The following is a 16,410-nucleotide window of genomic DNA, read 5'->3' as shown; positions in this document are numbered from 1 at the left end:
TCTGCTCTGACAGCAGAAAGTATACCTGGCGCATCCCCAGGTCACTCGTTGAAAGAACAACAGTCTTCTCTTCACAGGCTGACATGTTTTGTGAAAAGACCACTTCAATTGTCGGGTTTCAGTAGGTTGATTTCCACACGGTCAAAATGGGTTAATGTGTTAACACAAAAATGAAAGTCACTTCCACCAAAGGACCAAAACCAACAATGAATTCATCCTACCAAATGCTCCTTATACAGGGAGGGTCTAGGTATTATTTAAAAAAGTAAAAAAGCCATTACCCAGTCATGTGATTCCAATAGCAATAGAGTACCTACTATCTTACTATTGAATGCCTTGTTTGTTCTTTATTCACCAAAGTGAAAGTAAGTAAAGTAGTTCTTGACCGTTCTTGACCTCTATTTGTATACATCTTGAAAGTGTTTAAATTATTTAAATATAATGAAATAACCCAACTTTTGGTGACTGGAGAAGAATGTAAACTGAATGCAAGTTTGTTAATGCGGTCGATATTTTAAAGTGACTGACAATTTAATTATGAGAATGTAGTCCTTTATTTGGATCAGTGAGTTTTTCAGTGGTTGTCTTTGGTTGCCAAGCTAACACATATTAGGCGCATTCACACTGCGGTACTTTTCCCACAAAGGTTCATGAGAACTTAGTTCATGAGAACTCTTTAGTTCTCATGAACTAAATACAGATTGCGTTCACACCGGAATAAATCCCTGAGGGTGGATTAGGCAAATGAAGCCGCTGACGTCACTTGTTCTTCTTCTGCTTTGGGTTTACTGGCAGGCCGCAAACCACTTCACGGCGTATACTGCCGCCCAAAGTCCCCGGCCGGAAGTCCCCGGAGTTGGGGACTGGCTTCAGTAGAAACTGCTGGGACTCCCGGCAGCTTCTACTGAAGCCTTCCGAGTAAATCGCCAGAACGCCGACACCTCCTCATCTCCACCACTCCCATGTTTTATTTTGTGTTGCCATAAGTTAGTCTCTCTGCGTTTCTGCGCTGGGCTAATGCTAATGCTAATAATGCTAATGTGAGGATAATAAAATGGCGGCTTCACAAAACTTTTTGGGAGTTTTACGGGGCGTGGTTTGCAATCCGCCCAGCCAATCAGAAATATAGCTCTTTTCTCACAAGAGAGCCGCTCGAAAGTCCCTGCTCTCTAGCAGGGACTTTCGTGGGGGTAAAAAGGTTCACATGAACTAATTTTAGTACCGGCTCTTTTTGGTGTGAACGCGATAAAAGAGTTCACATGAACTAAGTTCACATGAACCTTTGTGGGAAAAGTACCACAGCGTGAATGCGCCTATTGCTATAGGTAGACATGTGTTAAAGTGTTATTTATTACCCTAAATTTGGTTTGGCAACAAAAGGTTTTGCCCTGTTCATCTCAATTATTGATTTTGTAAGGGACAACCCAACCGGGGTCATAACAAGATTTGTTTGAGGATTTCAAGCCTAACAATTCCTTTTTTGTGTGTGTGCTGTTTCTTCATTACAATTGGGACACTCAGCATGGGCACTGTTGTTTTTTAAGATTAATATCACATACAATGTACTACTGCTGTAGGTAATAAAGTAGACATAAGAGCACCGAATGTGCTAATTCGAAGCTTAAAATAGTCCAGAAAAAATGAAGAAAACTCTACTAAAGAAGAACAATAGTTTAACTACAGTGTCCGTCTGTTACAGGATATTATTTTGCCTTGAAACATTTATTATATACAGTGATGTTTAAAGAAATAACAAAAATGAAAGTCTTCAGTGTAAATCAACGAGCTTGGGGCTGAGTAGCACAAACAGGGTAGCAAATATATTAAGTATTAAGTAGACATTCAAGGGCACTGTTGGTTTTTAGTCTTTTAATGAGATTTGTTGACAATAAGGAAATATAGAAAACCCTTCTTACCCTTTGAAATTGTATGGCTTTGCATCCATAAATAATAGAAATCTCCGTAACCAGATGAAATAGATACTAATATTATTCCTGATGTTTTATTATGTTCTCTCTTGGCCGAAACATGCATCCAACGTATGTTAAAACATATTTGCTTGGTGTTATACTCATATCTTGCTTGAGCATAATGTTATTACAGAGCAATTAGGATTGTCTTTCCAATTAACTGTTTGTTCTGTGTGTCCTAGCTACTAGCTGTTTGTAGGGGTTTGGGGGGGGGGAGCTGGTTGGTCAGGTAGCGCCTGAAGGACAGCCAAAAGCATTATTTGTGCCGAGTACATCTGCCATGTCTGTTGTTGGTGTTTGAAGAGATGCAAACAGCAGCAGCCTGGAGACTATGTGATTGTGGAAAGCATAATAAATGTTTCAAAGGTCCTAGAGCCAAAATCTATGTGATGAAATAACACTGCTTCTCTTACTTAGCCTTATTTTTTTATTCAACGATCATATTCCTTTCCAGAGTATATCAGGGGATCTAATGGTTCGTAACATCCAGCTGAACCACGGAGGAAAATATGTCTGCGTTATTGACACTGATGTGGAAAGCCTGTCCACCTCTGCCATCTTAGTTGTGAAAGGTAAGATAACCACTTGAGTTAAAAGCATGTTTTTATCAAGCATTTTATATTTTTCTGTAAATCACGAGACATTTAACCCTTAGATGCATAAGTGGGTCTTTTTTGACCCGGTGAGGTGGTTTTCTTGAAGTATCTTTGTAATTACATTTTTTTATTATTTCATATTCCAGCTATTCCTCAAAAAACATGTTTTGGATATCATGCCATTCAAATTTTAAATGTAAATGTTATCAAATCAAATCAAGTTTTATTATATAGCACATTTATAAACGATTTTTGGTCGAGCCAAAGTGCTGTACATATAATAAAAATAGCCTACAGTAGAGACACTTTACAGCAAATACAACAGCACAGATTGTTCAGAATATCAGTATGAGAAAAACGACACCCTCTGTCCTTAGACCCTCACATCGTACAAGGAAAAACGTTTTTTTATTATTTCATATTCCAGCTATACTCAAAAAACATGTTTTGGATATCATGCCATTCAAATTTTAAATGTAAATGTTATACATTTTAAGAAATTGTAGTTTTCGTATTACTACCCCAAGCTTCCATAAGTGGGTCAAAAATGACCCGCATGCATTTTCTATGGAATTTCGTTTTTTTTTTAAAATGTAAAATAAATGTCTAAAATTATAAATAGTGAAAAATTCAATATAAAATATTTCTAGTGTGAACCCAAATATAATAAAAAATATTATACAACTGATTTTTTTAACCAAAATGGCATAAAAAACACATATTATTCTAATATGGGTCCTTTTTGACCCACTTATGGAAGAGTGTAGGGTCCAGTCACTCGTGCATCTAAGGGTTAAGCATATAAGTATATTCAAAGAGAAAGAAGTTTTGATAGATTGGAAAAACCTTTAGGCTTTCATTTAAGATACAGTGCGGAAAATAGACGAATGCTACCTCTGTCAGTCATGTCAGCTTCTGTTTACATTATATATGTGCTGCTGGATTTAAAATGAATGATAGACACACACTAACACTGACATGTGTGTGAGTAGCTTGTTAATATGTGTTTGGGGAATCTGGCTCACTGCACTGGGCTTATCTCCGGTGATTTACGTTGGTATTCATGTCCTTAACAAACTGTAATAGTGGTCCCAGGTGCTTTGAGACGGCAATGGTTATCACGGAAAATGACTATAATTGGCTCATTTACACATCGGCAAAATATCATGGAAAGCATTTAAATAATTGAACAGTTGAGCAAACAACAGCAACATAGTAAAGCTATAGCGCTTAACAGTCACAGACACTCGCTTCTCTCTTCCCCCTCTCTGTATTCTTTTATTGTTCTCTCTAGTGTCTTCTCCAATCTAGCCCCTCTTTCCTTTTCTCATAAATGATCCCATCCAGTGTCTCTTTCCACTGCTGGCGATCCCAGTAATGACTTTGTAGCGCGGCACATCACACACGCAGTGAATGAAAAGTCCCCGCATGCACACACCAAGGACGTAGCCCTTAATTAAAGCTACCACGGAGGCCTTGATATGTAACAAGGTGCACACGTCTTAGTGGGTTTGATGAGGGGAGGCTTCTTGGAATGGGTGATCACCTGAAATTCACCCTCTTTAATGTATGATTGATTCAGGTCCGCCAGGTCCTCCAGACAAGGTGTCGGTGGTGGAGATCACAGACAGCACTGCCCAGCTCTCCTGGACTCCAGGAAGGGACAATGGCAGCCCCATCACCGGCTACATCATCCAGGCCAGGACTCCTTTCACTGTGGGCTGGCAGGTTGTGGATACAGGTACCATGAAAAGGGTTCTTGTAGATGTAAGGTACTTTGATCTCCCTTGGGGAAACAGGTTTTCATTTGTGACCAGAGGTGGGAAGTAGTGGAGAACAAATACTTTGTTACTGTACATCTTTCTGGTACTTTACTCCACTACTTATTTTTCTAACGACTTGAACACAAATACCTGAACTTTCTACTTCTCACATTCTCCAAACAGCTGGTTCCTTTAGTTTGAATGTGTGTTTGGTGGCGTGGTCATTATTCTTTAGAGTCATTGCGTGCCTATTGATTTGAACACGATCCGTGTATCCATCATTTCCTGGTATTCTCTAAAGAAGAGGGACCAATGGAAACGTTGTCATGTTGCCGTTGTTCAGCATGGAAACATTCATTAGCTCATAATGACATTATTGTTCTATTAATATAAAGGGAGGTCAGGTACTCTTTAAAACAGCTGCTAGTTATGGGTACTTTTTACTCAAGTACATTTCAAAGCCCTTACTTCTTACTGGGTAAAGAAGTCAGTACTTCTACTTTTACCAGAGTATTTTTAAACACAAGTATCTGTACTTCTATTTGAGTAAAGGATGTGAGTACTTTTGCCATCTGTGTGTGACAATATATTTTTTGAAAGAACTAATTTCCTGTTCGCAGTGCCGGAGGAAGTCAACGGGAACATGCTGACGGCCACGGTGTCCGGTCTGAACGCCTGGGTGGAGTACGAGTTCAGGGTAGTGGCTCGCAATACCGTGGGCCTCGGAGAGCCTAGTCCAGCCTCGGCCATGACCAGGACAGAGGATACCAGTATGTGAAATATTACACTTCATGCATACACCCAAATTCAAAGGTCTTATTGTCATATGCACAAAGCAACAGTGTAGAAAGGGCAATGAAATTCTTCTGACCTGAGCTCCTCCAACAATGAAACATGATAAAAGATGATAAAGGAATGTAGTGATTTTAAAATGATGACTTACCATTGACAAATCTGACTCTTCCCTTGATTTCCCTATGGATTCAAAGATATCTTCAACCATAGAACTCCACTCATTTGTAATCATAAGTTTACATGGATAACACACTGCCAAGTTTCCAATTGCCTGCTGAAAATAAAAGTTTTGGACCGTGAGGAAAGGAAATGAGAACTCATCATGAGGATTGCTGATACCTTACAAATCAACCTAATTGGATACATTTGGTATCAGTCTAAGCATATTCCCTTTGGCTATTTCGAATGAGCCATTATTGTGAGCATAGCATTTTCCGTTTAAGACTTTTTCTTTGAATAATTCTGAGCGTTCTATTTTACGTATTTACTGCTCTTTCACAAACTTTGTCTGAAGGTTTTCTTTTATTGAAGAAGTCTAGAGCCCTTATATCTGCGCAGGAAAGCTTTACGTTGAGTGTTTTGCTTTGTGGAGAGGTAGTTATATAAATGGTTTAGCTGAATCAATGGGTGTCAAGTGTTGGTCACTTCCTTTTATTTTGCCTCCATTTGTCAAGGTAAGTGGTAAATGGACTGCACTTATGTTACGCTTTTCGTTACAATTGGCCTCTTATATACTAACACACACATTCCAATGGGGATGGGGCTGCCATGCAAACCCCTGGCCTGGCTAGCACAAGCAATTTGGGATTCAGAGTCCCGCCCAAGGCCACTTCCATGTGTAGACATGATGAGTCAGGGGTCAAACTGACTAATCTGTGAGAAGTGGACAAGCCAAGCGTTAGTGAGAGCATGAGACAGAGTTTGAAAACACGAGTGTTAGCAGCCAAGGGAGGACTCTAAAAAGGATAAAGGTATCCTAATGAAGTTTGGATAGAAATCCGAGTTCTCAGTTCCTAAGCTACTACGGCAATGGCCAACATTACATTGGTAGGATATCAGATAGGTCTCAAAATGCTTCAACACCCATTTGCTGGTACAACACATTACATGTGATGCTCCACTTACGATAGGATCCTCCCCACCTACACATTGCAGTGCACAAACAGCTGAGTAGGAATGGGAATGAAGTGGGTTGAGTTGAGTGTCATCTGCAAAATACTACATATCTGGCTTCGTGTTTATGCATGGTGACATTTAGGCAATATCACTGAAGTGCACATCCTTGTGTTCGACACGAGTCAGGGATTTGTTGGCTGTAAAATAGAAAACGGTATCTGCAGCAGGCAGCCTTGTCATGAGGCTTCAAGTGTAGTTGATGCTTGTCGTGGGGCTTTGTAAACTGCGTTCTAATTGCTCTCCTCTGGGTTTTACCTCTCAGTTCCTGATACAGCTCCCACTGATGTCGGAGGTGGAGGCGGCACAAAGTCTGAATTAGTGATAACATGGGAGGTAAGTCATCTGTCACATTTTACTGTTCTATCCATCGCCGGGTAATGGTTTTGCTTAATTGTGCAGAATTGAACAGAGCAATTTTATGGCCCACATTATAGCAAGCCACCTCTCCTCCGGGCTCAGCCACCGAGTGCAAGAGAGCACTTGCTCTGAAGAGTTTTGCACTTTAGCCACAATTACATGGCCATGCAGGAGGAAAAGATAAGGCGGAAGGTGATTGCTGAGTGTTTCTGGGTGGTAACCGAGAACCGGGCTGTGTCTAATCCCAGAAGACCTTGTGGAGGTGCAGCGCAGAGACGGGCCTGTCTGTTTCTCTGTCTGTATGCGTTTTAATATCACTATAGTTTTGTGTTTTGCTCCCAGCCTGTTCCCGAGGAGCTGCAGAACGGAGAGGGCTTTGGGTACATCATCGCCTTCAGACCCGTGGGCACAGTCACCTGGACCCGGGCGGTGATCTCCACTCCCGGCGTGTATCGTTACGACTTCCGCAACGACACCATCCCAGCGTTCTCGCCATTTGACGTGAAAGTGGGGGCGTTCAACAACCAAGGGGAGGGGCCCTTCAGCTCTATCGCCACCGTGTTCTCGGCAGAGGAAGGTACGTGAAGACTTCACAGCCCGGCAGCAGAGTGATGCTTAAATAAGCTATAATCTCTCTCCTTACAACTACGACCTTGAATCGTAGTGATGAGGAGATATTTCTTTTTCCACTGCGGTTATTTCCCTCCCCCTCTAAGCTAGAAATGTCAACTTGATATTAGTTATCATGCTGGTAGATTACAGGAAATCCTAGCAGACACTTACCACACGGCGCTGTCAGGGAGGTATTCTGTTAATTGAATTTGCTAGGCAGATAGTCTTCCCTTATGTCAGTCATAGATCCCATTAAAAAGAGAAAGGGGGGGGAATAGCTTCTCAGTGAAACGACTGGTCTGTTCTGTGCCTTTCCTCGTATTGCTGATAATGTGTGTGATGGTGTTGGACGAATGTCTGGGATTCTTACCCACACTGTATATTTCACAGTCCCCGGTGTGCCTCCTAAGAGGGTAAGGACCAGGATTGTGTCTGCGGTGCAAATTGAAGTGATCTGGGAAGCTCTTCCTGCGATATCGGAAAGAGTGCTCGGATATGAGGTACGTCGGAAAATCACTCTCTCCCTTTTTAAAAAACATGATAATTGACCTTCTCTTTGCTGCGTGACTATCAGATCATAACCATTCTTTCTTTTTCTTTCTTGTAATATTCTACTAATTCTTCTCATGTAGCTCTGCAAGGATTTTGTTTTAAATGTAATAATATAATTAAGTGACCCTGAAACGGTGGTGCGTCAACAGCAAAAAACCCACAAGAGGACAATAAGATAAAAAACATCATCCTTTTAAGAATTCAAAGAGGATTTGCTGCCCCCCCCCTCATCTCCCCATCTCCCACCGGGGCTCTTTCAATATCTGTCACCTCTGGCCCTCCGCACAAAGCTCTCCAGTTGCCATGGCTGTGTCCACTTTGTCCTTTCAGAAAAGAGCTTGTTTCTCCCAACGCGGTATTGAAGAGGATTTAAGCCTTTGAATCTCAATAGGCCACCAACACTATGGAGCTGTGCATCGTGCATATACATCGCTTAGCCTTTCACTTCCAGTTGAATGTAATCATCATAATTACAGCTTACGTTACCGTAAACCTAATAGTAGCGGTAGGGCTTTTCATATAGAACTTTAATTGAAAATAAATTGGAAATACAATCATTTAATGCAACTGAATAGTATCCCTGAGGGCGGACTTCACATTTCAATTTAATTATTAATTGACTTACCTATTCACTTAATAGTAGACACATTGAATATTGAAGATGACCCAAAGCGAGCGGCAAATTAGTTTGTTTGGTTTATTAAATATCGCTTTACCGGCAACCCTTAATTGGAGGCCTGAAGGAAAGCAAACTCTGTATCTTACCCAGAGCATACTCAGAAGTCTGAATCAAGATGTATCCATAACCTATCGATTTTTCTCAGGCAAAAGCACAAGCTGAGGTTGTTTTAATGGACAAAACAGGCAATAATCATGTATTTTGCTTTCTGGGTCAGTTATCATATGACCCTCTAATGCCCTCTAATATGGTGGTTGGGAGGTTGTGCATTAGTAATTGAGACTATGAAAAATGCATTGCTCATCATTACTCACTGCCTTCCCTTCAATTCCCTTCCGTAATATATAGCGTTTCATATTTCACGATTGAATATGAATAAAAAAAATCCAGTGAAATGCACCACAAAGAATTGACTGTTGCCCATGATTGTGACTTTTTTTCGTCAAACAGGTCATGTACTGGGAAGACGACACCAAGCCTGACACTATTGGCAAAGTGCGCATATCTGGAAACTATACGCTGGTTAACATTACGGGGCTGAAAGGAAACACAGTCTACTACCTCTGTGTGGCTGCATTCAATACGGGCGGCCCTGGGCCACAGTCTGCGTCCATCAACACCACCACAAAGAAACCACGTGAGTCCTTCACCGACAGCCATTTCAATTACTTCCAAATGGTCCTCTTCATGAACCATGTCCCCCTCTCGGATGACGTCGTACTGTCCTCGACGTGACAGGCATAGCATTCCTTCAGCTCCGTCTGGTCTATCAATGTGTTGAGTGGAACATTCCTACCGTGACACAAGCGATGTACAAGATGTATCATCTAAGAAAACGGCTGTGCATAGATTCTTCAAATTTAGGGATAAGAGCTTTCTGCAATATGAAGGAAAAAGAAACCGGTGATTCCTGACACCAGGATAGTAAAGTTAAGGATAGAAGAAATACATATGTGGTGGCCTAAGACTGACTCACTGGTTGTAGATTGTAGTTCTAAGCCTGCCATTGACTTTAGTCATGCACCATTCTCCTCCGTTTATGCTATCTCCGCTACCAGTTTGTAATGGCACTGCTTAGCTGAGCATAAGACGATTGTGATTGGTTCAAAGATATAGAAACTTAATGAAAATACTTTTGATCATAAAGATAGAACCCAAGCCAAAGGCATAACACATAATAATAATGGGGGAAGTTAGACCTTTCTTCAGCGCTGTCACAATACTTCCCCAAACCAGATGTTTCCAAATTTGTATTTAAAGATTTCTATCCGGCAATACAAGAAAACAAATGTAGAAAAAACAGCAGGATTTAGAAACATTTGAGCAGAAATACAGATATGCAAATAGGTTTTGCCTCTTAATGCTTAGAGGGTAAACAATTGGACTCTACGGCAGGACTAGCAGCTAGCTGGAATACAGAAAGAGTTAGCCAGCAACAATATATGCAACACAGGGATGGACTTCAAAGACAAATACAGAAATGGACTTCAAACAGAAAACTAATAAATAATTAAGGTTTAACACAATGCTAATTTAGCACATTTCTTCTGTATTTGGTTGTGTTTTCTCACTTTGCCTTGCTTTACATGTTGTCAATTTGCATGTGTTTTCTAAGTTAAAGTGTGTTGACTTCTCAGGGCCGCTGTTGAATTCAGTCTGTCTTTATTAGGCGCTCTGCTGCAGCCTGAATGTATTATGCAAACAAATCTGAACAATGTTCTACGTGCATGCATTGAAAACAGTTAAGCTGCAGAATATCCTGTCATATATTTATACCCCTTTATCTTGTTCTAGCTCCAGATCGGGCTCCTCTCAACATACAATGGACCATGATTGGCTCCACACTTACGATGCACTGGGATCCTGTCGTTGCTTTTGAGACAGAGTCAAAGGTCACTGGATACTTGGTGGGTCTCAATTCGATGCAAATCTCTAATGTATCTCTTGAATCAGGTGCTTTTGCATTAGCTCATTTTTCTGCGTCACCCTCTCTCGGCTCAGGTCCTGCTGAAAAGACATCGCAACAATGACATCAGCACTATCTCCACCAACAAGACCACTGTGGAGCTCAGCCTCTCATCCTATGACAACTATCTCATTCAGATCAAGACCATGAGTGAGGGCGGCGAAGGTGTGGGCAGCGAACCCATCCACATCCATAAATTAAGTGAGTTGACTGATGTGTTCCTCTATTTCACATCATTTCCCTTTTGATCCCTGATATAACTGCGGATCCAATAATTCAGAGAACATTTCATTTGGCTTCATCGCCTCCATTTCCAACCATGTGTAATAGACTTATTTGGAGTACAAGAAAAGCGACCTTTTTAGAAATGCGTGCGCGGAGTCATCTATCTCTGCCATTGGGTTATTATTCCTTGTTGACTGGCTGCACAGCGCTGATGCATATAAAGCAGTTCTGTGCTCCCATCCCGCTGCTCTGCAAAAATTGTAAGGCGGCTCCGTTTGCTGCTCTTTGATATGATACCAACTTTATCTTCCTGTGGTAGTTAAGAAGCCTTTCCTATTGAAAGTCAGTAATAATGTAGATATGGGAAAAAGTCACAGTTGGACATTTGATTTATGATGACTTGTCAGAGATTTTGAGGATAGCACGGAAGAGTTTTGTTCATTTGATTTGGGCACAGATGGAAAAAGTACACACATCCTTTACTCAAGTAGAAGTACAGATACTCATGTTTAAAAATACTCTGGTAAAAGTAGAAGTAGAAGTACTGACTAAACTTCTTTGCTCAAGTCAAAGTAAAGAGGTCTTTGAAGTGTACTTCAGTAAAAAGTACCCATAACTAGCAGCTGCTTTAAAGAGTACCTGACCTCCCTTTATATTAATAGAACAATAATGTCATTGTTATCTAATGAATGTTTCCATGCTGAACAACGGCAACATGACAATGTTTCCATTGGTCCCTCTTCTTTAGAGAAGACCAGGAAATGATGGATACATGGATCGTGTTCAAATCAATAGGCACGCAATGACTCTAAAGAATAATGATCACGCATCAAACACACATTCAGACTAAAGGAACCAGCTGTTTGGAAAATGAGAGAAGTAGAAAGTACAGGTATTTGTGTTCAACATGTAAGAAGTAGAAAGTACAGGTATTTGAGTTCAACATGTAAGAAGTAGAAAGTACAGGTATTTGAGTTCAACATGTAAGAAGTAGAAAGTACAGGTATTTGAGTTCAACATGTAAGAAGTAGAAAGTACAGGTATTTGTGTTCAACATGTAAGAAGTAGAAAGTACAGGTATTTGGGTTCAACATGTAAGAAGTAGAAAGTACAGGTATTTGGGTTCAACATGTAAGAAGTAGAAAGTACAAGTATTTGTGTTCAACATGTAAAAAGTAGAAAGTATAGGTATTTGAGTTCAACATGTGAGAAGTAGAAAGTACAGGTATTTGAGTTCAACATGTAAGAAGTAGAAAGTACAGGTATTTGAGTTCAACATGTAAGAAGTAGAAAGTACAGGTATTTGTGTTCAACATGTAAGAAGTAGAAAGTACAGGTATTTGTGTTCAACATGTAAGAAGTAGAAAGTACAGGTATTTGTGTTCAACATGTAAGAAGTAGAAAGTACAGGTATTTGAGTTCAACATGTAAGAAGTAGAAAGTACAGGTATTTGTGTTCAAAGTGTAAGAAGTAGAAAGTACAGGTATTTGTGTTCAACATGTAAGAAGTAGAAAGTACAGGTATTTGTGTTCAACATGTAAGAAGTAGAAAGTACAGGTATTTGTGTTCAACATGTAAGAAGTAGAAAGTACAGGTATTTGTGTTCAACATGTAAGAAGTAGAAAGTACAGGTATTTGTGTTCAACATGTAAGAAGTAGAAAGTACAGGTATTTGTGTTCAAAGTGTAAGAAGTAGAAAGTACAGGTATTTGTGTTCAACATGTAAGAAGTAGAAAGTACAGGTATTTGTGTTCAACATGTAAGAAGTAGAAAGTACAGGTATTTGTGTTCAACATGTAAGAAGTAGAAAGTACAGGTATTTGTGTTCAAAGTGTAAGAAGTAGAAAGTACAGGTATTTGTGTTCAACATGTAAGAAGTAGAAAGTACAGGTATTTGAGTTAAACATGTAAGAAGTAGAAAGTACAGGTATTTGTGTTCAACATGTAAGAAGTAGAAAGTACAGGTATTTGGGTTCAACATGTGAGAAGTAGAAAGTACAGGTATTTGTGTTCAACATGTAAGAAGTAGAAAGTACAGGTATTTGTGTTCAACATGTAAGAAGTAGAAAGTACAGGTATTTGTGTTCAACATGTAAGAAGTAGAAAGTACAGGTATTTGTGTTCAACATGTAAGAAGTAGAAAGTACAGGTATTTGTGTTCAACATGTGAGAAGTAGAAAGTACAGGTATTTGGGTTCAACATGTAAGAAGTAGAAAGTACAGGTATTTGTGTTCAACATGTAAGAAGTAGAAAGTACAGGTATTTGTGTTCAACATGTGAGAAGTAGAAAGTACAGGTATTTGTGTTCAACATGTAAGAAGTAGAAAGTACAGGTATTTGTGTTCAACATGTAAGAAGTAGAAAGTACAGGTATTTGTGTTCAACATGTAAGAAGTAGAAAGTACAAGTATTTGAGTTCAACATGTAAGAAGTAGAAAGTACAGGTATTTGAGTTCAACATGTAAGAAGTAGAAAGTACAGGTATTTGTGTTCAACATGTAAGAAGTAGAAAGTACAGGTATTTGAGTTCAACATGTAAGAAGTAGAAAGTACAGGTATTTATGTTCAACATGTAAGAAGTAGAAAGTACAGGTATTTGTGTTCAACATGTAAGAAGTAGAAAGTACAAGTATTTGAGTTCAACATGTAAGAAGTAGAAAGTACAGGTATTTGAGTTCAACATGTAAGAAGTAGAAAGTACAGGTATTTGAGTTCAACATGTAAGAAGTAGAAAGTACAGGTATTTGTGTTCAACATGTAAGAAGTAGAAAGTACAGGTATTTGAGTTCAACATGTAAGAAGTAGAAAGTACAGGTATTTGAGTTCAACATGTAAGAAGTAGAAAGTTCAGGTATTTGTGTTCAAAGTGTAAGAAGTAGAAAGTACAGGTATTTGGGTTCAAAGTGTAAGAAGTAGAAAGTACAGGTATTTGTGTTCAAAGTGTAAGAAGTAGAAAGTACAGGTATTTGGGTTCAAAGTGTAAGAAGTAGAAAGTACAGGTATTTGTGTTCAACATGTAAGAAGTAGAAAGTACAGGTATTTGTGTTCAACATGTAAGAAGTAGAAAGTACAGGTATTTGTGTTCAACATGTAAGAAGTAGAAAGTACAAGTATTTGAGTTCAACATGTGAGAAGTAGAAAGTACAGGTATTTGTGTTCAACATGTAAGAAGTAGAAAGTACAGGTATTTGAGTTCAACATGTAAGAAGTAGAAAGTACAGGTATTTGTGTTCAACATGTAAGAAGTAGAAAGTACAGGTATTTGTGTTCAACATGTAAGAAGTAGAAAGTACAGGTATTTGTGTTCAACATGTAAGAAGTAGAAAGTACAGGTATTTGAGTTCAACATGTAAGAAGTAGAAAGTACAGGTATTTGTGTTCAAAGTGTAAGAAGTAGAAAGTACAGGTATTTGTGTTCAACATGTAAGAAGTAGAAAGTACAGGTATTTGTGTTCAACATGTAAGAAGTAGAAAGTACAGGTATTTGTGTTCAACATGTAAGAAGTAGAAAGTACAGGTATTTGTGTTCAACATGTAAGAAGTAGAAAGTACAGGTATTTGTGTTCAACATGTAAGAAGTAGAAAGTATAGGTATTTGTGTTCAACATGTAAGAAGTAGAAAGTACAGGTATTTGTGTTCAACATGTAAGAAGTAGAAAGTACAGGTATTTGGGTTCAACATGTAAAAAGTAGAAAGTACAGGTATTTGGGTTCAACATGTAAGAAGTAGAAAGTACAGGTATTTGTGTTCAAAGTGTAAGAAGTAGAAAGTACAGGTATTTGGGTTCAAAGTGTAAGAAGTAGAAAGTACAGGTATTTGTGTTCAACGTGTAAGAAGTAGAAAGTACAGGTATTTGTGTTCAAAGTGTAAGAAGTAGAAAGTACAGGTATTTGTGTTCAACATGTAAGAAGTAGAAAGTACAGGTATTTGTGTTCAACATGTAAGAAGTAGAAAGTACAGGTATTTGTGTTCAACATGTAAGAAGTAGAAAGTACAAGTATTTGAGTTCAACATGTAAGAAGTAGAAAGTACAGGTATTTGAGTTCAACATGTAAGAAGTAGAAAGTACAGGTATTTGTGTTCAACATGTAAGAAGTAGAAAGTACAGGTATTTGAGTTCAACATGTAAGAAGTAGAAAGTACAGGTATTTATGTTCAACATGTAAGAAGTAGAAAGTACAGGTATTTGTGTTCAACATGTAAGAAGTAGAAAGTACAAGTATTTGAGTTCAACATGTAAGAAGTAGAAAGTACAGGTATTTGAGTTCAACATGTAAGAAGTAGAAAGTACAGGTATTTGTGTTCAACATGTAAGAAGTAGAAAGTACAGGTATTTGAGTTCAACATGTAAGAAGTAGAAAGTACAGGTATTTGAGTTCAACATGTAAGAAGTAGAAAGTACAGGTATTTGTGTTCAACATGTAAGAAGTAGAAAGTTCAGGTATTTGTGTTCAAAGTGTAAGAAGTAGAAAGTACAGGTATTTGGGTTCAAAGTGTAAGAAGTAGAAAGTACAGGTATTTGTGTTCAAAGTGTAAGAAGTAGAAAGTACAGGTATTTGGGTTCAAAGTGTAAGAAGTAGAAAGTACAGGTATTTGTGTTCAAAGTGTAAGAAGTAGAAAGTACAGGTATTTGTGTTCAACGTGTAAGAAGTAGAAAGTACAGGTATTTGTGTTCAAAGTGTAAGAAGTAGAAAGTACAGGTATTTGTGTTCAACATGTAAGAAGTAGAAAGTACAGGTATTTGTGTTCAACATGTAAGAAGTAGAAAGTACAGGTATTTGTGTTCAACATGTAAGAAGTAGAAAGTACAAGTATTTGAGTTCAACATGTGAGAAGTAGAAAGTACAGGTATTTGTGTTCAACATGTAAGAAGTAGAAAGTACAGGTATTTGAGTTCAACATGTAAGAAGTAGAAAGTACAGGTATTTGTGTTCAACATGTAAGAAGTAGAAAGTACAGGTATTTGAGTTCAACATGTAAGAAGTAGAAAGTACAGGTATTTATGTTCAACATGTAAGAAGTAGAAAGTACAGGTATTTGTGTTCAACATGTAAGAAGTAGAAAGTACAAGTATTTGAGTTCAACATGTAAGAAGTAGAAAGTACAGGTATTTGAGTTCAACATGTAAGAAGTAGAAAGTACAGGTATTTGAGTTCAACATGTAAGAAGTAGAAAGTACAGGTATTTGTGTTCAACATGTAAGAAGTAGAAAGTACAGGTATTTGAGTTCAACATGTAAGAAGTAGAAAGTTCAGGTATTTGTGTTCAAAGTGTAAGAAGTAGAAAGTACAGGTATTTGGGTTCAACATGTAAAAAGTAGAAAGTACAGGTATTTGAGTTCAACATGTAAGAAGTAGAAAGTACAGGTATTTGTGTTCAACATGTAAGAAGTAGAAAGTACAGGTATTTGAGTTCAACATGTAAGAAGTAGAAAGTTCAGGTATTTGTGTTCAAAGTGTAAGAAGTAGAAAGTACAGGTATTTGGGTTCAACATGTAAAAAGTAGAAAGTACAGGTATTTGTGTTCAAAGTGTAAGAAGTAGAAAGTACAGGTATTTGTGTTCAAAGTGTAAGAAGTAGAAAGTACAGGTATTTGTGTTCAACGTGTAAGAAGTAGAAAGTACAGGTATTTGTGTTCAACATGTAAGAAGTAGAAAGTACAGGTATTTGTGTTCAACATGTAAGAAGTAGAAAGTACAAGTATTTGAGTTCAACAT

General features: G+C 38.4%; 1 protein-coding gene across 1 annotated transcript in view; it reads left to right on the top strand.

The window, feature by feature from the left end:
- Window positions 1–16,410, top strand: part of LOC117535491 (contactin-3-like) — a 70,062-nt gene that overhangs the window by 49,586 nt on the left and 4,066 nt on the right. Inside the window, 9 exon segments of the mRNA XM_034200007.1 lie at window positions 2,425–2,542; window positions 4,149–4,307; window positions 4,950–5,099; window positions 6,563–6,633; window positions 7,000–7,234; window positions 7,660–7,769; window positions 8,951–9,137; window positions 10,295–10,407; window positions 10,502–10,667. Of these exon segments, the coding sequence (XP_034055898.1) occupies window positions 2,425–2,542; window positions 4,149–4,307; window positions 4,950–5,099; window positions 6,563–6,633; window positions 7,000–7,234; window positions 7,660–7,769; window positions 8,951–9,137; window positions 10,295–10,407; window positions 10,502–10,667 (1,309 nt within the window).

This window comes from Gymnodraco acuticeps, unplaced genomic scaffold, assembly GCF_902827175.1.
Source record: "Gymnodraco acuticeps unplaced genomic scaffold, fGymAcu1.1, whole genome shotgun sequence".
Classification (NCBI taxonomy): domain Eukaryota; kingdom Metazoa; phylum Chordata; class Actinopteri; order Perciformes; family Bathydraconidae; genus Gymnodraco; species Gymnodraco acuticeps.
This window is presented reverse-complemented; position numbering and strand designations above follow the sequence as displayed.